General features: G+C 35.7%; 5 protein-coding genes across 8 annotated transcripts; 3 read left to right on the top strand and 2 right to left on the bottom strand.

The window, feature by feature from the left end:
• Positions 1-532: 532 nt before the first annotated feature.
• On the bottom strand, positions 533-5,867 carry LOC105684872 (nuclear pore complex protein Nup54). Its single transcript, XM_012398562.3, has 5 exons — positions 5,646-5,867; positions 2,802-3,263; positions 1,685-2,601; positions 1,315-1,542; positions 533-1,222 (listed from the first exon to the last, which is right to left on the bottom strand). The coding sequence occupies exons 1-5, from the start codon at positions 5,743-5,745 to the stop codon at positions 1,100-1,102; spliced, it is 1,830 nt and encodes a 609-aa protein (XP_012253985.2). The 5' UTR covers positions 5,746-5,867; the 3' UTR covers positions 533-1,099.
• Positions 4,168-6,297, top strand: LOC105684873. Its single transcript, XM_012398563.3, has 2 exons — positions 4,168-4,358; positions 4,884-6,297. The coding sequence occupies exons 1-2, from the start codon at positions 4,311-4,313 to the stop codon at positions 5,256-5,258; spliced, it is 423 nt and encodes a 140-aa protein (XP_012253986.1). The 5' UTR covers positions 4,168-4,310; the 3' UTR covers positions 5,259-6,297.
• Positions 6,298-7,053: 756 nt separating this feature from the next.
• Positions 7,054-10,713, top strand: LOC105684854 (synaptic vesicle glycoprotein 2B-like). 2 transcript variants are annotated; one of them, XM_012398534.2, is made up of 11 exons: positions 7,054-7,210; positions 7,311-7,391; positions 7,518-7,679; positions 7,851-8,013; positions 8,318-8,439; positions 8,544-8,782; positions 9,295-9,455; positions 9,537-9,904; positions 9,989-10,148; positions 10,239-10,366; positions 10,446-10,713. In XM_012398534.2, the coding sequence occupies exons 1-11, from the start codon at positions 7,174-7,176 to the stop codon at positions 10,505-10,507; spliced, it is 1,683 nt and encodes a 560-aa protein (XP_012253957.2). In that variant the 5' UTR covers positions 7,054-7,173; the 3' UTR covers positions 10,508-10,713. The 2 variants fall into 2 exon arrangements, with proteins under 2 accessions (XP_012253957.2, XP_048506747.1); XM_048650790.1 differs by lacking the exon at positions 7,054-7,210 and having other exon boundaries at positions 7,320-7,413.
• Positions 10,587-19,651, bottom strand: LOC105684853 (gamma-aminobutyric acid type B receptor subunit 1). 3 transcript variants are annotated; one of them, XM_012398532.3, is made up of 13 exons: positions 18,944-19,651; positions 18,366-18,513; positions 18,171-18,269; positions 17,948-18,082; positions 17,650-17,820; positions 17,037-17,535; positions 16,823-16,950; positions 16,454-16,746; positions 16,109-16,352; positions 14,896-15,139; positions 14,430-14,824; positions 14,216-14,354; positions 10,587-12,369 (listed from the first exon to the last, which is right to left on the bottom strand). In XM_012398532.3, the coding sequence occupies exons 2-13, from the start codon at positions 18,501-18,503 to the stop codon at positions 12,350-12,352; spliced, it is 2,505 nt and encodes an 834-aa protein (XP_012253955.1). In that variant the 5' UTR covers positions 18,504-18,513; positions 18,944-19,651; the 3' UTR covers positions 10,587-12,349. The 3 variants fall into 3 exon arrangements, with proteins under 3 accessions (XP_012253955.1, XP_048506746.1, XP_012253954.1); XM_048650789.1 differs by having other exon boundaries at positions 14,896-15,103; XM_012398531.3 differs by having other exon boundaries at positions 10,587-14,354.
• Positions 19,652-19,703: 52 nt separating this feature from the next.
• Positions 19,704-20,534, top strand: LOC105684786 (mediator of RNA polymerase II transcription subunit 22-like). Its single transcript, XM_012398414.3, has 2 exons — positions 19,704-19,933; positions 20,034-20,534. The coding sequence occupies exons 1-2, from the start codon at positions 19,831-19,833 to the stop codon at positions 20,351-20,353; spliced, it is 423 nt and encodes a 140-aa protein (XP_012253837.1). The 5' UTR covers positions 19,704-19,830; the 3' UTR covers positions 20,354-20,534.
• Positions 20,535-20,568: the final 34 nt, after the last annotated feature.

The following is a 20,568-nucleotide window of genomic DNA, read 5'->3' as shown; positions in this document are numbered from 1 at the left end:
ACTTGACCTTTGTAAGCTAGTGATAATAAATTTATATTTTCACATTCGTTCCTCTTCAAATGAAGGTCGAAATATGAAACACGTGTGTATTCATTATTATTTGTTTGAATTTCTTCGAAAACTCTTCCGAACATCGGATCCATAAACTGCCTTTAGAGCTTCTTAATTCCAGCGACTGTTGGATCACGTCATATTTGAATAATGGGATTTTAAGATATTTGCGTATCCACTGCAACAATCATGACGCACTCTTACAATTTCTTTTTAACACATCTGACTTGAACGACCATCACGTAAATGTTTGGGGTATAATTTTATTTACTACATTTTTCACGTTCGAGTAATTAAGTAATACATGATTTCGATACACGTGTTCACCTTATGGAAGTTGATCGCCGACTAACAATAAGTTACGGAATTAAAGCAGAGGAGCGCCGGTACGGGAAGATTAAGGATTTCGTTGGAATTTGAGTTCTTAAGCCTCATCGTGAATACATTATACACGATGGCGTGAATATTATCGAAGACATCATACGTTTCGATATGAATTCATCTTCACTTTTATTGATTTACAATTTTATTCACAATTCTTTTTCTTCAAGATTATTTGAAGAACATTTACAACATGTCCTGGCACTTTATGAAACAAAAATCAACAGTAGCATTTTACAGTTGTCTGATTTGACACAACCCATTTTATATCTAACAATTATACAAATCTTGAACCTAAGAAATTCACTGTTTTCGTTTGAAGATTGTGCATAACATTACAAAATAATCTGATAATATAAATTATAATTATTTTGGAAATCCCTATTCACAGAATCATATTGGCATTGCTGGGTGGTTAAACACAATTTCGTAATGTCTTAACAAACTTCGAGTTTGCCGAAGGTAATTATAGGGCGAAAATTGTTGTCCACAATCATAGTTCGGCAGAGATTCAAAGTTCAACAGATTAACAAACCTGTAATTCACTTTGTTACGTAACTGTTTGTAATAGAAGAAAGTCACTTTTCTTTTTTTTGTTAGACGGTAAACAAAGCCGACTTTCATATAGCTTATCCCTGATATGTTGGACGAGCAACAACTGGTGATCTCAGGAGATGCTATGCCCGGTGAGGAGGTCAGACATACCATCTTTAATTATTTTCAGGCACTCCAGATCGGCATTTATAGTTGCAATTAGTTGAGCCATTCCTTGCTGTTCCATACTCAAATACTGTATCAGGAATAACGGTAGATTATGATGAGATGATTCTAACTAACTAGTTAAAGTAAGCATCAGTTCATTATATAGTTGAATGTACTCACAGTTTTAATGTCATCTTGTGCGATAGGATCCATAGTATATCGTTCATGGTTCTGCGAATCCATGTGCCGCCTCATTCTCAATTGGGATAACATTTCGCTTATTCTGCCTTTGAACTGTGTCGGAGCACTTATTTGTGAGTGCATCGCTTCAAACCTATTTGTTAATACTTCTTCTTCTGACTGCAATGCAAGACCGACTTTTCTCGTTATTTCTTGCCGCACAAGTACCTATATAGGAAGTCAATTTTTAGCTGAAAATCTATATCAACGATAAATTCTAGTCTATCCAATGAATAATGAATAGTCAAGTCTATTCATTTGAAAGATCATATATTTTCAAATTATATAATATCATGAACATTATATTCACCTGTAAGACCCTATGTTGCAGTTCAAGGAGCGTTCTTCGATGTTCTTTCAACCGTGCCTGCGTTGCAATATGCTGTCTTTGCAAGCCTTGTATTCTTTCAGCTGCCATGTCAAGAAATGCTCTGTGTTTAACAGTTTCTTCTTCTTGGCATTTCAGTCTATATTGAACTTGATTGAAACCAATCATAGGCACCGGAATATACTTCTCAGGATTTGGATTATCCAGTTGCGCTTGTTTCCATAATCTTGGATCGATACACGATGGTGGATTATCCAAGTACTCTTTCAGCTGAATAGGGTCCAGTTTGACTTGTGGAAAAATATTTTCCACGCCAAGCTGGGCAAGTTGTTGTTTTTGCATAGGTTGCATGAAATAACTCACCAATTCATTTGCTGGTATTTTTCTTGGCAGTCCCGTGATACCTTTCTCTGATGTACAGACCGTTATCTGGCTCTTTTTCTCACCAATAGACTTTATACCATGTACGGTTATTGTTAAATTTGATCTATTTCCCAATATACCGTTAAGAGATGTAATTAGCCCCTGTTTTCCTTCTTTCAATTCACTTTCCTTCTTGTTAAAACAAATAACGACCAACCCTTCATTATTATCCGCTTCTGGCATACGGCTATATCCAATTGCTTTGAATCTGCACAAGGGATTTTCTTGGGTCAATTCTATAGGGGGTCCTGATAGCGAATAGTATGCTTTTCCAGTTCCCCATAAGGCTTGGATCAAGTTCCATCTTGCGATAGTATTATCACGTTCGTCATTGAATATTTGGCAGTTAAATACTGCGTTGTAAAGTGCTTCTGATATCGTATTCACAGATTGTTGCTGCTGTTGCTGCTGAAGTTGCTGAAGTTGCTGCTGGTGAGGTTGAGTTAAAGTTGATGTGAACCCGGGAAGTACAGTTCCTGAAAAATAAGATTATTCGCAATCATGATTTTACCAATGGTTTTATGAATCGCGACATCACATTGTAGTAAATAGGTAGATTGAGTCCTAAATGGATTAGAATTGATACCAAATTTTTTCCCCTCATTGGTAGGCTCATGGCTATAGTAACTATGAATCGACAAGGTAAACAATAATATTATCTCATATCATACAATACCTCCTCCCGAGCTACCAAATCCGGTAGTACTGGTTATTGCTGGTTTAGTGCCAAATCCTCCAAAACCGGATGATGTTCCAAATCCTGTTGTGCTTGTAGATGGAGCGGCAAAACTAGAAAACATACTAGGTGCTGAAGAAGTTGCTGTGGTTGGAAATCCACCAAATCCACTAAAGCCTGTTGAACTTGTAGTCGTAGTTGTTCCAAATCCACTAAATCCCGTTGATGCCGTTGCCGGTGTACTTCCAAATCCTCCAGCTGTGCCAAAGCCAAAAGTTGAAGTTGGAGTACCAAATGTTATCGAGCTTGTGGTGGGGGTACCAAATCCCACTGCTCCTAAAGTTCCGAATCCACTGCTGGTTCCAAAAGCAGGCGTCTGGGTTGCTGGAGTACCAAATGCCCCGAATGCTGGAGCTGAAGTAGCTGGTGTACCAAAGCCAAACGATGGTGTCCCAAACCCAGCTGGAATAACGTGGATAGAATAATGTTCATGGAATACAAATTATTTTAGTGAAAAAAACATTCTCACTTTTTGTACATAAGGGAAATTTGTGAGGTCACGTATATGTGGCATTTACATTCAAAACTGAGGCGGAAATTTTCCCCAGACAAAGTCCGATTGGATTGCTTTATTGATGAATAAGAAATCATTAGAAGTAGCAATATCTGAATGTATCACAATCCAAGTGTAGATGTTCGAGTCATAACAACATCAGTTTGTATAAATGATTCAGATAAAAATCCCATTTTTGCAATATTTCAAATTTGTCACAAATGAACTTTAACATTGTCCCAAGTTGGCGATGATGATGTTTCTAGCATAAACAAGATACTTCCAACTCTCTCAAGAATTCGAAACTGGTAATAATACTAACACTGAAATCTTAAAGTGCCGAATATGACATGTAAAGAAACCTTGAGCATTTGTTCCATAGTGTAAAAGATAATATTTCTGATCAGCATTAAAGTTTGTGTACCAAATGTTTGCTGTTTATCACCTACCAATTGATTTCAAAGTTGAGGATTTAAATCATAGATGGTATGGTGATGAGTATTGTCTATTAACAAATGACAAATAGCCATGTCAAACAAAGTTAGATACAGCAATCAAAAATGTCAAAAAGTGAAAGAGCACCTAATTTAAAAAATTATAATAATTTGTATTAGAGGCTGAGATATCGAACTGTGACAAGTCAAAGATTATAGTTCATTTTAGAGCCACTGGGATCTCAATAACATCCATGAGTACCAAAGGCTGATGCAAATCGGAATTCATGCTTTGGGTTATCCTGTTCCTCAACGATTCCACTTATCTCTGTGGTGGGAAATCCACATATCCTGTAACACGTGACTCTTGTTCATCGCCGGAAGTCCATTTCTACTTCACATCAAGGCTGTGGTATACTTATGTGAGCTGCTAACACTGATTGCTGTTAGAGTGTGGAGAATATCAAGTGAACTCGTCCACGGTGCATACGATATTGAAAATTTTCAATCACAATTTCAACAATGTCTGTACAACTAGCTAAACTAGTGAAAGGCATAGGTGCCATTAAAGTACGTATCTTATTGTTAGCACATATTCATACAAATTAAATAAGCCTAATCTCTTGACTGACAAATTAAGAAGTTTCTTGCCCAACATTATGTCAAAGTAAGTCTAATTTTGATCCAACGCAGCAAAAGCCTGACTCTTACAATGAACCCATCCGTCACTTTATTCGGCAAGTTAGCGAAAGTTCCCCGGACGAGGCTACAGAATTTATACATGAACTTGAAACTGACGAACCACTTGACGTAAATAACAAGATTCCATTAATCTTCATAATAGTAGTACGTCTGCTCGCTGTGCTTCAATGCTATTATAGATGTTGCTGAATCTAAATATTGATTTTTATTTGATAATATGGACCGTATTCCAACATATATTTGGCAGTTTGTTAGTGTTGACAAATGAATGGTATTCTTTTGATTTCTTGTTATTATTGAAGCTCAGTAATATTTAAAAATTTACTAACATCCAATTTTATCATTAGTGACCTAGCCTGTGATATGTACTCATGCTAACACTATCTTACATAGGGTTTTACAACTGGAACAACAGAATCAACTTTTGACCAACAGCATGAATTAGATGAAACAACGCCAATAACATTTCCTACTTATATGACGGAAATGACAGATGCTGTAGCATCTCACACCGATTCCGAATCCAATAACACGGTGTTAATAATAATGGGAGTACTATTGGGAATTCTGGTTTTGGTGTGCTGCGTCCTTGCTTTCATATTTGCAAGGATGAGGAGGAAAGGATTCTGCCCTGTGGATGGAAGAAATCAAGAGTCGTGCGACTTGGACTGCCCAGAGAATGGAATGTCTTCGGAAGTATCCCCAAAGGAATCTATGACTTCGGCAAAATCAATCAACTCTTCATCAGATAAATTACTAACTAAGTAACAGGTCGCTTGAAAATTTGATTGGTACGCTTCAAAGTTATTCATCCGTTTCGAAAATATTTTGAAAGCAATAGCGATGTGTGATTAGGATATCAGATGTTAGCAGCCATACAGGCAGAATTCTATCACCAATATTAACTAACCTTTAGATGTCTTTTGAAATGTCAATTTTTTTTTTACCAGTTATCCATCGCGTTTCTTGATCAAAGCGGTGTTGTAGAATGTAAAACATTGAATATGGAAAGTGAAAAGTTGGATATTTCCAGCTACAATTTAAGAAAATACGCAACACGTAAATCTCGAGATTTCAAATCAGAAACATTCGGGAGGTTGGTATAAAAATGAGTCGCAATTGGACTCGAAAATTCTGTTCGTGTTTCTAACTTACTCGGTTTAGCCGGGGTAGCTGCAGTGGAACTGGGCGTACCAAATCCAAAATTGGGAGCTGCAGCGGGAGTTGAAGTTCCAAAGCCGGTCCCAAACGACATATTAATTACTTTTATTTAAATAAATGCACACGTTAACGAAACATAACCTTCTAAACAACGACCGTGAGGGACATTCATGCAGTCATTCTATACTGGGAGCCAGACGCGGAATCGCCTCACAAGCAGAAAGGCAGAAGTCCCTTGCGTTGTCATTGGTCGATTGTGCTGCCATCAAAGGCTAATATATTTTCAGAACGGCGAATACTTTTTCGTGGCGCTCAATTTCAAATTATTGAACTTAAACCTGTCTAACAATAAAAGCATGCGTGAACATGACTACATTTCAACGATGATTCGCCCGGATGATTCTGGACCACTAAATTCGCATTCAACCATCAATGATGAATAAACTTGACTTTATTTAAAACCAATAACCACATGACTACATAGGTTGTAATGAGATACGCAATAATAGCACCTTGAGGGCTGAAATCCATTTTATTCATGTATCATGTACATACATATATTATTTATACATATATACTATACATCTCTTGTACTGTATTGATTGCATATACAATTTTTGTGAATAAACACAATGTTTTTTTCCGATACTTTGCCATTCTTATCATCATATTTGACAAACCAGCGCATACAACCGCGATAACTTGCAGTTGGGTCATCAAAAGCGTATACAAGGGTGCAGAAAAATTTTCCAATATTATCTAGACTGCGCCCGATTCTACTCCACAATATTTTTCTTTTCATCATATTTTATGATAGGAAACAAGTATTGGCATAGGTCGAATATCATCTTTTCTAATTTAAAACAATCAAAACAGGTTTCCGGAAAGACGTCGGTCTGTTATTTTATCACGACGAACTCTCGCAATGATTTCCGAAAGGGCTCAATGAAAAATCCTCAAACTTACCAGATTTCGCACTCAAGTGATATAAGGCATATGCAATTACCACATGCTACCATTACTGAATTTTTGAAATTACATGCGAATCGGTACCTCACGATTTTTAGGGTCGATGATTCGAATTCAAAGTTTTATTAGAGTTTCGTTATACAATCATATATCTCAAACATCTTCTGACTCCCTAATCTTTATGATAGTATAAAACTGTGAAAAGCACGATTTTCAATCTGAACCACCTTTCGAAAACTGCCCGTAGCCCTGGCTGGGTGTCGACCATATAAGAGGTGACTCATCATACACCACGTTCTGCATACAATCATATATCTTAAGCATCTTCCTACTCCCCAATCTTTATGATAGTATCAAATGCAAATAATGATAATGTATATAATCGTAATTTATGCCACTGTATCTCGAATGTTATACAACTGAGAAAAAAAAAGTATACAAAGATTCGAAATAAAAATCAGCGGTGACAGTCGTACAATAAGTTGGAGGAGACATTGCATGCGCGGCAATATATATAAGCATATTCTACCAAAATTTCTTAGGAATATGATTGATGGCCTATAACGGTGGAGCAGAAGTTACTACAGCAAGTACGTTGTGATTCATCGATATTCTGTGGTGTTATAATATGATCCGCAAATAAATTGACAAATTTAAAATTTTTATTGACACGATATATTCGGCTTCCAGAAGTGCAGATGGGAGTTAAACTTAATGTGGATGGAGATGGAGATGGGGTGGCAAATTTTGAAGAAGCAATGCTTTTGACGGGTATACCACACATACCATATACGTTTGTACATCAGATAATATAAATCAGAGCTGTGATAATTACATGATTAATTTATCGACTAAAATCGCCGAAGGTACAATTTTTAATTCATCCAAAAATTACAGGATATGGTCGGTATAACATAGTCTTCCTTTTGGTCTGCGGATTCGTTGCGATTGCTGTTGGTTGTCAATACAGTACAACTGCTTATGTTCTGCCCTCCGCACAATGTGATCTAAGCCTTTCATCGAGTCAAATGGGATACCTGAACTCAGCATTCTTAATCGGTTAGTTGATCGTCGAATAATATTTATTAGTCGATTCATATGGCAACATAAATTTTTTGGTTGACAATCAATGATGGTTCTATAGTACTGTCTTTTTAAACACACAGTATTTTTAGTGTTATTGTTTCGACTCTATTTTCACTGCCTGTACAATTCTTCAATTTCATGCAGGAGCCATGCTGAGCGCTATATCTTCAGGAGCTATTGCAGACGCGATGGGCAGAAGAAGAATTATGCTTTGGTCCCTTGTCATTGATGGATTTGTCACTTTGTTATCCAGCTTATCTCAAAACTTCATTACACTGTTCATCTTTCGTTTTATTAACGGAATTGTGTACGTTCGCAGTTATTTATGACAATATACCTTCAGCTACAGCACAATCTAATTTTGTGAGAATGTAACGACGATACGTGTATTCAATTTGCGATCTTTCAATACTTTCTAAAAACACAAATTTTCTGAAAAGCTTGCTAATTTGCTAATTCTATTTCAAGTATTATACAAGAGATGTATAGGATCATCTCAATGTTAATACTGGAAGACAAAAGATGAATGAAATCGAGATTCAAAAGTTGAGCAGGTTTGGAAAGTGGCAAGTATAATACGCAATCATTAGGAGATTCGATTCACATTGCAGAATTGGAGGACCATCATCCCTATTGTTTACAATGTTCGGAGAGTTTCATGGCGAAAAATTCAGAGCCGCTGGTATTTGTTACCTGGGATTCTTTTGGTCAGTATCGTGGATAGTTTTACCCGGTGAGTTTACTTTTCATCGAAGTTTTAGTTACTTTTCAAATTTTGGCGAATGCATCGTTGAATTGCTGTAGCCCTTGGATATAAAAATTTTCCTGATTTTATAGCTCTTGCGTGGATGGTAATTCCAATTGAATTGAATATTGTGGTGTATGGGTTCACATACAATTCGTGGCAATTATTTATTTCTATAATTGCTGCGCCTCTTTTGATCAGCGGGTTTCTCCTATCGTTATATCCAGAAACTCCTAAGTTTTTACTTTCTCAAGGAGAACATGCTAAAGCATTGGAGATTATGAAGCAAATATATGCAGCGAACACAAATAGGATTACACAAGATTTTCCAGTACGTATATTATCTCTGAAATGATGAACAGCTACACAGATCCTTACACTTCATTATAAGTATATATAATACGCATAATTTTCCATGACATTGTAAAGGGCAGACCAGCTTTTGTACCGCATGTATTCGTGATATTTTATCTATTTCTTGTAGTGCTTTAGAATCACGTCTATTTATGGTTATCTTTAATCCAGGGGTAATTGATATAAATTTTTGTCGTGTTTCTGTAGATTCTGTAAATACGATTATATGACAACTCATACTCACATGCGCCAGAAATTCTGTATCTTATATCGCGTTAGATCTTATCAGCTGGCTGACACCTTGATGCCTTATATTTATGACTCGTATTCTACTATGAAATAGAGGAAATCAAAAGTCCTACCGAATTTATCGAAATCTCTAATGGACAAATTTTCAATCTTCTCACCACAATGATTGCTACCAATCCTAAATACAACATGGATACATTGAACGCATTCTCTTAATTTCGAATATTTTTCGCATTCCAGGTTAAAAGACTCGTTTTCGATGATGCTAAAATCAGTGAGCGAGGTGATTCACTATCAGGACCTTTTAAAAATATGTGGAAACAACTTTGCTGCATATTTTCTTCCCCGTTATTAAAATACACGATTTTGGTAGCAAGCATGCTAGGCGCAAACATGTTCGGGTGGGTATTAATTTTTATATATGACTGTAGTTAATGGGTTCAATTTATAATCAAGTAATACTACACGTGTCATTGTTGTAGCTACTACGGATTAGGCTTGTGGTTTCCAGAATTGTTCAATCGATTCGAAAATTTTCACGTATCTCATCCGAATGAATCACTAACTATATGCGAAATGGCGTATCTGCAATCAGATAATGATAAATCGACGATTCCTGTGCTTGGAATGACTGAAAATTCGATGTGGACGAGAGAGCTTGAGCCTCAAAACATGTCGACGACTATCTTACCGTATATGCAGGTATTAACTGAGAGCACCACAGAACTTTGTAATATTTCTGTAGATCAGAAAGTATTCGTCAACACGATAATAATAGGATTCAGTTGTCTTATTGGAAATCTGGCTAGCGGATACTTGATGAATCGTATGGATCGCAGAGTTCTTCCAAGTAAAAATATTTTGTCATGTTATTTCGAACTATTTTTCAAATGCGACATGTTTTAATCGCTTTTGCCCATTTGTTCCTCGATAGTCGCAACGCAGTTGCTCGCCGGGCTATCCGGATGCGCGATCTACTTGCTGAAAACTTCGACGCAAAATTTAATTGCTGCCTCCATGTTCTCCGCATTCAGTTCCATGGCAAATATGATAATTATCGGTAGAATTGTCGACCTGTTTCCAACAAATGTGAGGTAAGTTTATAACAATTGTAACATCATACGTTCTATCTATATATTGTTATATCATCAAATTTCTTAGACATCTCATTGATTTTTCTGCAGCGCGATAACTTCAGGAGTAGCAACACTTTCGGGAAGAGCAGGTGCAATTCTGAGCAACGTGTTGTTTGGATTGTTGCTCGATGTTAGTTGCGAAGTTCCAATTTTTTTCGTCGGGAGTGTCGTAATAGGTCGGTATTAGATTTCCATTATTATGCGAAACATCAATTTAAAATTATTTTTTCATGTCTACCCCGAAATTTGTTTCAGCTGGAGGAATTATTGCGTTCTTTGTGCCGACACATCCGTTGGCTTTGCCAAAACCGTCGTAGAAACGAATACGAAGTAAAGTCAACAATAAATTGGTGTCACCTCTCTAAATGTAAAAAAAAGTTCTTCGTGAAGAACGAATTATGGTATTATCGAATCATACTCGCTTTATTGACTGAAATATAAATGAATTGTATCTTGTAATCCAGTAGAGTTTAGGACCTCTTGTAGAGTTTCTGCGTGTAATAAACAGCTGTATAATACTACACACCTATCATGTATGTTACATATTTGTATGATTTTAAAATGTCATAATGTACATTATGCATTATTACATAACAATAGCTGTCATACATGAGCTGTAAATTAGTGATTCCGTCAAGTTCATTATAACAGATAACGACATTCATGAAATTCCATTTCTTAGAAACACTTATTAAAAATTTCTAATTTCTCTATAACGTACATATACAATATAATAGTACTTTCTTCAACGTTTGATATTTTATTCATTCATTAAATAATTTTCTCTAATATGAAACCGTCATAAACTATTCAGCAGCGTTCCAAGTTTGTAGTTTGGTACCCATAGCTTTGAGAATGATGAATTTTTTGTGAGGTATTGCAAAACGCGAATGATAATTATCAACTTCATTATATGGACCTAACGTTGAACTGTTGAACTGTTTATTCGAAGTTATATAGATATTTTCAACGAATTTCATCCAATATATCTACACCAGTACGAATCTAGCAAATCTAGAAATCAAAAATTATCAGATAAACTTTGTCAACTATACCAGCAAAAGTTATTCAGCTTAGAGGTATAAATATGAGCAGAAACTAGAACATTCCATAGAATGGCAGTTGGCCGTTAAACAGCACCTTATTTATCGTTAAATTGCGACTTAATTCACTTGTGCAATAAATAATCAGTATAGATACGACATAAGACGCGTAAAAAACGCTACGCAAATCATACATCTATTGATTAAATTTATCAATAACTTGTGTTCAAGTTTTGTGAAAGATGTATTAATGGAAATGTGAAGACAATCTCTTGATTTTCGTGAAAGTATGTAGGTGAATCGTATTAACGTTTAAGAAAAAGAAGTATAATTTTGATACAATTGAAATAAAAAAGTACAATAATTATATCGAATTTACGATATAATCTGTTATCCTTGATTATCTACGTATTCATAATTGTCATATTCTACTATAGATTATTACTTACGATACACTAATAAGTACGCTAAACATTGCTAGATACATTGTATATCAATTACACTGGATTTTCTAATTGCAGTCAAATCACATTAACGTTTGAGATGATATTCATATGATCAAAATTGCAGTACATGTAGTGCGCTTCATCGTTTTACAGCTTTGAAAACATCGTAGAATTGATTCATCGCAATCAACAGATGATACCAAAATCACACGGTGGCATCAAACACTCGTATTTATTTAATTATTTCGATGTGAGGAATGTCAACAAAGACGACCTTCCTCGCACTGTAAGTATTTGTATACACAACGTCGGATTTACTGGATGTGCTGAAACCTGTGCGATATGATTTCATTATGTGACAGACTACAGATTCTCTTGCTCGAACAATTAGGAACTCAAAAGTTGAGAACCGCAGAATAACACAACAATGGTCATAAGCAATCGTAACGCACTCCCGATCGAAATGTTAAATATGAGGATAAAAACAAATCCCTCCCCTATGGTAATGAAACCATGTAAGTAAATCCGATATTGCATTACAGTCGGTTTCTTAAAATCTTATACAAGTGAAATTGTATAATTGGCTGAGAATGCTTCATTTATTTTTTGTTCGTTTTGGTATACATTCTTTCACTAATTAACCTTTCGTTTAATAGACGACAGCCCCCGGTCACCCAGCGTGGTCCGTTTCTAAAAACAAAAAATGAAAGTCCGTTTTCTTGAAATAGCATAATCGTCCTACACACATATTAGTCCCATTCATAAACAATTTTGACGTCTCTGACTATACACGAGTATTTCAGCCTTCCTGGCTATTGTAAATCAATCACATGATATCTGTAGAGTATTACCTCATTAAGACTCCCAAATAATTTATGAATGGACTCAAAAATCAAGCATTTAAATCTCGTTAGCACGTTCAATTACCACTTTTTCTATTCGTTATATTTTCTACAAATTCATTTCAATTTGGGAGTAAGCTTCATGAGGTTTACATTAATCTGCAAACATTCAGCATTTAATCGTCTAACGAGATTTAACTGCAATTATATTTCACCTAATTTCAAAACAGTTACTATTATAAATTCTGAGAATGAAGATATACATGATCATTTTCTCGGATTTGACTGTATTTCGTAATTCCAACTCAACTAGAAGTTCCAGTTGGTATCTTTAAATAGTACAAAAGTGTATTTATTTTTTTTATTTTTATTATTTTGGACCCATAAGACTAAATGTCAGAGGCAACAATTGCGATTTTTAAGTTCGTTTTATTTTGCTCATTTTGAGATTATTGTTTTATTCTCTCGATATAGTCATGATAAAAGTTCATCCTCAAATTTTTGGTGCGGCGAGATTCAAATTTTGAGTGTGAAAAAATCAAATTTACTCGTTCTAAGTAGGCGTAATTATACCGTGCAACAAGTCGTATTTTAGATTTTCGTTGCTAGGATATCCGAATAAAATCATTTAGGCCGCGATATTTCCTACTCAAGATGGATTCCATCTACGCGAAGAATAACGTTCGTAATAAATGTGAAGGTCGCGATTCATTAAGAGTCACAGAATTTAACTCGAACTTTCCGTTAATCTCGTTATATGTAGACCAGTTTATGCAATACACATAGTTAATGATTGAATGTGTACGCACACATCATTCTAAATATTTCTACATACCTACATATGTATTTCTAAAAATCCATAATGGAGGAACGGCTAAAGGTACAACATTCGTGCGTTCGGTATTGCAATTTACCATCGTAAATAATAAGAAAATAATAATAATAATAATCAGGGAAAAATTGATCTGAAGCGATGCATGATGATCGATATTTGTAGTAATTAGATTTTCTTAAATTAGCTACCTGAAACTAATAATTCAGAGATTAATCGACATTCAAGCCAACCGTAATAGCTCATTCATGAGAGTTATAGAATTCCCATAACTTCGTTAGTTTGTGTATCGTTTGAAATTTAAGTAAAAGCCTCGTGATCTATAAGTGCGATTTGATATTTTCAAAAATTCATAAAATTGTGAACTAATTATCATCTAGTATTCAAATATTGTGTGTGCGCAACCGTTCTCATGCAAGCTTCTTCTATTTTCAAAGCCTTAGTTAAAAGTTATGATCGAAGATTTTTCAGGTAGCCAATAATAATTCTTTTTGTAACGAACCCGAAAATGGACTCTAACTATTAAGCGTTTGGCATTCTATGAGATTGTGCAGTTATCTCTTATACTTTAATCTGATAATGACCTGTTAGAAAATGAACAATTTATATCGTTTGCCTGAATAGCATTAAACGAAATCATTTTTGATGGACGTAACAAAAGTTTTGGGCGTTTGATTTTATCCTTAATTGGGAATTGATTAATTAACCAATTTCATGCTCTGCAATGCTCTATAACGCTCTGTGGAATCTCTTGATCTATATGAGATATAATAACTTAAAAAATTTTACAAATACGATTCGGAAAAATCAATATCTGAAGCTGAAGCACGAGATGATCGTGTATGTATAGAAATACCCCCACCAATTGCACTATCAGACGTTCCCTCTCCAGTTACAAAGTCAGCTACGATCAGAGAATCCTTTGGAATATTTGTAGTACCTCCTTTAGCAGCATCCCTTTCAGCTAGTCGTTGTTTCAGTATCCTGATTTTCTCCTCTTTCTGCAAAACCAAACAAGATCGACGGGTCCTATGAATTGTAGATTAGAAAAATATTGATAAATTGTTATCGTTTACCGCAGTGATCAACTTCTGCAACTCGTCATTTTCGTTCAGCAATTTTTGATATCGTTCTTCGTCTTCTTTGCATGTACCAACATCTGGGTTATACTTTGACTCTGCCTTATCTCTCGGATGCCGTATAACTTCTATTACTTTCGGTACGAATATCAGAGCCATACTTAGGAAACAGCAGAATATTATAGCTAATGCTACGAAGGCGAAACTAGCATCTTGCTGACTCGCAATTACCATCGTTACCGGAGCTGTGATGAGGCATAATACTACCACATTATAGATCGACATTCCAACATAACGCGAATCATTTATCTGTTTTACTTTAATACTGCGTGTCTCGTAGGCGAGAAATAGACCGAACACTAATACAATGCCTTTGTACCCATATATCAAGCCTGAAAGAGATTTTTATTAGTTCAACCCTGAGTAAAAATTATACTAATAAAAAATTACGAGTGCCATTTACCGAGCCATATTATGTTATGATCACTTTCACAGTGTTCCAACTCAGGTCGGATCCTGGCATCATCATCTCCAAAGAGTGGTGATTCTAATGGAAATATTTCAATACGTCGCTGCAATGGATCTAATATCTGCCATGCGCTTAAAATCATCACGTCAACTGCCAGCAGGACGCTCACCATTGTATAAAGCTTCCACGGCTGAATCTTCTTCTGTATAGATGAAACTTTTTGTTTAACCAAAAATAACTAGAAAAAGGGGAAACATTACGAATACAGGATTGGAATGCAACCGATCTGGAAAGCGTGCAGGATTAAATATTAATATACCATATTAGTATTTGTGTTACCAAACATTTCTAAAAATCGGTGTCATCTATTCTATGCCAAAATTCTTACAGGTGGTGCATATAAATTTACATACAATACGTTGCATGTGATTGGGCAAAGCATTTATTGTGGGAAATATTATAAGTTGTAACGTGGATGAAAAATAGATATCAATTGTTGGGCAATGTACACAAAAAACCATTACCTAAAAATTTCAAGGGTGAAAAGTTCGCATTCAAACTTTAACTGAGACTGCTGTATGATAACAAATTGATATTGTTACTTGCTGGTGAGCATGCTACTAAATCGCTACATTATTGATTCATTTAAATAGAGGGATGATTCTATGCTACTCGCGGGGCTTTCAACGTTAAACAGGGTACTTTTTGCAAAAAGTTTTTTGAACTTGATGAAACTTTGTCGAATTCGCAATTTTTATCTCAAATCGTTCGATCGTAGCTTTTGGAATTTTTGAATTTTGGCATTAATGAGTGATCTGTGTATGATTTCTGAGACTTCTTACGTCGGCAAAAAAGTTTCATCAAGTTCAAAGAATATTTTGGAAAAAGTGGCCCGTTTCACGTGGAATGACCCTTGTTTTTACACGATAATTGATAATATTCTTCAAAACCTATGCTGTAGCCTAGCTATATCGAGATATACCGTTTCATTTTATAATAAAGAGATTACAGAAAAAAATAGATCTTTTAATTGATCATTCTTCAAACCCTTTGGTGGTAATTTAAGGACATGTGCGAAGACTATAGAGTACTCAGATATCATTTTTGGTTTTCGAAGGTTCCTAAATAACGTCACTTTTGAATAAAAAATGTACACTTGTGTAATCATTAGGATAGTACAATTAATGTCTTAATAATTGAGCCTTACCTTAGCTTGATCAGCTTTAGTCTTCGTCGTCAACCTGTGCACCCTCCAAACTTTACTAAACATTGCTCCGAACGCCAAAGTGAATCCGGTCGACAACATCCAAGCTCTCGCTTGACAAATCCCTGGATACTCTGAAGGATCTACAAATCGGCCATCAGCGCCCAGAAGAAACACGGAAACTAAACAAGTGATAACACCTGTTAACATTATCGTGTTGCAAACAGGATGTGATGACATGATGACTCTGGAGCAAGAGTAATTAGAAACAATTATTAATCAACTTGACTCAAATTTTTTTTTAAAACGTAGGTATCACTCTCCGATGAACAACTTGTTCATGATTACCTTCTATGTCTATTCCAACTATTGAAAATGATCAGGGCTAAGGCTATAACAATTCCTGCCGATGAAACTGTTCCCATACATATGAATAACGGTAAGGATACCGTTCTCAAAACTTTGCGAACAATTGTTCTATCTTGTGGAACCTTGCCACCTCTCCACCTTTCCCTGCCTAACCATGTTAAATTATCACTTTGGGTATCATAATATCCAAGTTTAACGTAACCACCGTCTATAACTTGCTCTATTTGCGTCAGAGCGATCCTGTCTCCTTGAGAGCTGAACGCCACGTATCCCTGGAAAATATTTTTCAATTCAAACCTGAATATTCGTCTTGTGAGAAGCTCGACTTCATTTATTTTCGCCACTCACAGAAACTCCGAGAAATTGGGTTGAATTTATCGCCGAATAAATATCGTCAGCTATCTCTTTATCGGTGTAAGTGAAATTCTTCAAACTCTTTCCAAGTTTGTTCAATTTTTCCATGGTTTTGTTGAATGCTGTATAACAGACGGCTTTGTATAAATGAACGGCTCCTGTATAAATGAAATACCCTTGCTTTGTCGGTCGCTGTGAAGATTCTTACCTAAAGCTACAGACCAGACAGCATCGTAGGCAAGTGGAGCTTCTTGGTATCCCTCTGGGTATCTATTGTTATTAATATCGTAGCCATCTTCCGCTAACATTTTGTTCAATCGTTGTCTGAAATCCTCTGAGGTCATACCACTGATTGTTTTCTGATTATTTTGATTCCACATAAGAGCTTCTGTCGTTAAATGACCTTCGGCTGCCTGCCGCATTTCTTCCTTAGTGCAAGTTATACCTTCTTTATCCAAATTTACCTCAAACCAATCGTCCTCGTACCAACCAATGAAGAACCAGACATAACTTTTGCCGTACAAATTTTGATGGTAAAGTTCGCAGAGCACTCGCCTCGCTGCAACGACATAGAATAAACCCACTATGACCCTAGCATCTTGACGCCGTAAATTGCGAACCGCATCCGCAGGATCAGACAAAAAACTCTGTCGAGTTACGATTTCAATCCCTGCTTCCTTGCAGCGAGCTTCCAAATCCTCCACTGTCTGTGGGCAGAAATGTATTTTTGCGACGAGTTGTATCACTCCTCTTAGCAGATGCGCGATGAGAATTTGCATCATCATCATGATCCTTTACAGATATTTAAAAATAAGACTCACTGAAATGAAGACTTCTTCGGCTTGCTGCAAAATAGCCACACGGGACCATCCAAATTTTTGGAGTAGCTTGATCCTGGTCGGATTATGAACTGTAGCTGATGGATGAGTTCTGAATAATGTTGGAAAACGATTTCGATCTGACAAAGCTGGAGATGAAGCTCCGTAGCATAACTAAAAATATCACATGAATTATACAGACTTTAGCAATAGGTTGCGAGGTAATATAAATTCATACGTTCATCTAATAACGTATCCTCTCGCTATACTTCGGCCAATTGTGATTCGCGTATATACTTACAACTACCAAATTCCACATTTTAGCAGCTTCTGCAACTGTGGTACATACTGTACTGCACCCCGCTAATAACATCAGCTTTTGTGGCTTGTTGTACAACAAGTTGTACATAACAGATGCTCCCAAACCCGGCTCGCACTAATTTTGATAAGATTAAAATATTAGATCAAATGAAATACTCTGATTATGATAAACCAATATTTATTTGGGACTTGGATCTTTATACCTCACTATCGTTAGAATGGAGTTTCAGAGTAAACCCAGGTAATAGATCCTTTTGACGATTAACATCATCCATGGCCAGGTTTGCCGCTGGCATGCATGCCTGTGATGATATCAGTAGTTTGATTAAAATTTCATTCTACCTTTGCAAAAAGCCCTTCAAGATGCGTAAAATATGATAATTCTACATTCACCATACCTGACCACCCTGCCATCCCCCTTCACCAGCAATTGGAAATATACCACCAATGTGAAGGACATTATCTTCTGCAGGAGGCAACGATGCCTCGATAATTGTCGTAATTAACGTAGTTAGGCCAAACAACAATTTCAACATTGTGGAATACCTAGAATTATGAACCATTTGTTACGATGGTATGATGATTATATTAATCTATTATATGTGTATTAAGTATAAAATGGATGAGAAATAAAATGGCAGGATGGTATAATGATTGTATCAATTTATTATATGTGTATGAGATACAAAATTAATTATAAATAAAATGGCAGGATGGTATAATAATTCTATTAATTCATTATATATGCAGTATTAAGTATAAAATGGATGAGAAATAAAATGTCAGGATGGTATAATAATCACATCAATTTATTATATGTGTATGAGATACAAAATGAATTAGAAATAAAATGTTAGGATGGTATAATAATTATATTAATTTATCGTATGTGTAATATATATCAAATGAATCAACTGTTGTACTGACAATTAATCAGAATGATTGAACTAAAAATACTATAAACTCACTAGTATACCTTTTCTTGTGGCAAAGATGTGCAGATAAAACTCCTTAAAACTACCCTCCAACATCAACTCAACTATAGATCGTTGAGCCATGGAATTTGCGACGTAAGTGGCAGAAAATATCCATGGTAAAATATACATACATATAATAAATGTCAACAGGTACTGTCAAAAAATGTGTCAATTGCAGTTCACTTTGACTGGATATAAACTACACTCAACTATGACTATATATTTATAGTTTGACTCAATCGATATATACTATTTTAAAAAATCAACGTCACAGGGTGGTTTATACAGTCATTAAGTAAAAATTATTGGCACAGCTTCATGTTCCACAATTTTAATGTGACCAAATACAAGTGCTTCTTCTAAAATGATTTCACTGAAGCAGAGAGGCTCCTGTGAGTAATTCAGTTCATATTGATTTGAGCTCTGGCCCTGGCCAAAGAGGGTTGTAAATGTGGTGGGGATAAGGGTAGAAACTGTGTGTCGGAAACTCCAGGGAAAAGAGATGAAGATTCTCATGTAGGAGCAGCATTCGTGTGAATACCTGACTGATATCTGTCATAACTCTGGAATGAAAACGGATATGATCTGATATGATTATAAAAGATCAAACGGTTGGAACGACATTCCAACTGAAATCATCATTTCAAATTTTTGAAATGGTCGATAAAATTCAACACGAATTCAAGCAGATACAACAGTCGAACGAAAAAGTAAATATTTTGTCCGCTAGATGACCGTCTGCCTGATTATCAGCTGATGTTTTTGTCATGGTACTCGACAACCCGTCGAAGCTGTAGTCCTGATTGTGTTGTTGACATTCTAAGCCGTTGTAATTTTTTCACCTTAATGTTATTATCAATAAAAAATAGTAAATATTTGTCGCAAAATGTCCGCTCAGCGAGCCTTACCCCAGAGCAAGGAGGCACTGTTAAAATCTTATACAACAAGACTGAAAGACGATGTGAAATCAATGTTGGAAAACTTTGAAGGTACAGTGTAACCTAGCCTCAAACTATTATGTACATGTTATGTAGTATTTGTTATTGAGTAAGGTATTCTTCACTGATGGACATCGTTTCATTGTTACAGAAATCGTAAAACTAGCTAAGGGTGAGAATGATACGCAACTGTCACGTATGACCCAGTGTGAGCAAGATACCTACGAAATGCATGTTCGTGCGGCAAATATTGTGCGTGCTGGAGAATCTTTAATGAAACTAGTCTCCGATATAAAGCAATATTTAATATTGAATGACTTTCCCTCGGTTAACGAGGCTATTACGCAAAATAGCAAATTATTTCGAACCAAGCAGGCTGAATGCGATCAAAAACTTGCTTCTCTACGAGATGACATGGCTGCTGATCTTTATGATTTGGAAGAAGAATATTATACGTCAATATATAAGTGAACTAGTGATTTTGTGAAACTCGAAAGTATGAGAGGTGTGACAACTTTTATTGTGAACCTTGGCTTGTCCCAGAAAGTTGAAGAAAGTGGATCACAGTATACAAGGTGATTGTTCAGATTATTCCAATGGAATATTTTACAAAATTGAATAAAGAACTGTTTTCAATAACAAAAAAAAACAACCCACTTGTCTTATTTTTTTGGTAGGCAGACTAT

Source organism: Athalia rosae, chromosome 2, assembly GCF_917208135.1.
Source record: "Athalia rosae chromosome 2, iyAthRosa1.1, whole genome shotgun sequence".
In the NCBI taxonomy this organism is placed as follows: Eukaryota; Metazoa; Arthropoda; class Insecta; order Hymenoptera; family Athaliidae; genus Athalia; species Athalia rosae.
Note: the sequence above shows the minus strand (reverse complement) of the source record. Positions and strands in the feature narration are given on the sequence as shown.

What these genes read in the sequence shown, in the direction of transcription:
- LOC105684873 (XM_012398563.3), top strand. Translation starts at nt 4,311, where the DNA reads ATGTCTGTACAACTAGCTAAACTAGTGAAAGGCATAGGTGCCATTAAA. An exon ending in AAGGCATAGGTGCCATTAAA is followed by an intron (nt 4,359 to 4,883) that starts GTACGTATCTTA and finishes TATCTTACATAG; the next exon opens with GGTTTTACAACTGGAACAAC.
- LOC105684872 (XM_012398562.3), bottom strand. Translation starts at nt 5,745, where the DNA reads ATGTCGTTTGGGACCGGCTTTGGAACTTCAACTCCCGCTGCAGCTCCC. An exon ending in AGCTACCCCGGCTAAACCGA is followed by an intron (nt 3,264 to 5,645) that starts GTAAGTTAGAAA and finishes ACGTTATTCCAG; the next exon opens with CTGGGTTTGGGACACCATCG. An exon ending in TGCAACATAGGGTCTTACAG is followed by an intron (nt 1,543 to 1,684) that starts GTGAATATAATG and finishes CTTCCTATATAG; the next exon opens with GTACTTGTGCGGCAAGAAAT.
- LOC105684854 (XM_012398534.2), top strand. Translation starts at nt 7,174, where the DNA reads ATGGCCTATAACGGTGGAGCAGAAGTTACTACAGCAA. An exon ending in AGCAGAAGTTACTACAGCAA is followed by an intron (nt 7,211 to 7,310) that starts GTACGTTGTGAT and finishes TTCGGCTTCCAG; the next exon opens with AAGTGCAGATGGGAGTTAAA. An exon ending in GAACTCAGCATTCTTAATCG is followed by an intron (nt 7,680 to 7,850) that starts GTTAGTTGATCG and finishes AATTTCATGCAG; the next exon opens with GAGCCATGCTGAGCGCTATA.
- LOC105684853 (XM_012398531.3), bottom strand. Translation starts at nt 18,503, where the DNA reads ATGTTGAAATTGTTGTTTGGCCTAACTACGTTAATTACGACAATTATC. An exon ending in AGTTGGAATAGACATAGAAG is followed by an intron (nt 16,353 to 16,453) that starts GTAATCATGAAC and finishes CTCTTGCTCCAG; the next exon opens with AGTCATCATGTCATCACATC. An exon ending in TGCAGAAGTTGATCACTGCG is followed by an intron (nt 14,355 to 14,429) that starts GTAAACGATAAC and finishes TTGGTTTTGCAG; the next exon opens with AAAGAGGAGAAAATCAGGAT.
- LOC105684786 (XM_012398414.3), top strand. Translation starts at nt 19,831, where the DNA reads ATGTCCGCTCAGCGAGCCTTACCCCAGAGCAAGGAGGCACTGTTAAAA. An exon ending in AATGTTGGAAAACTTTGAAG is followed by an intron (nt 19,934 to 20,033) that starts GTACAGTGTAAC and finishes TCATTGTTACAG; the next exon opens with AAATCGTAAAACTAGCTAAG.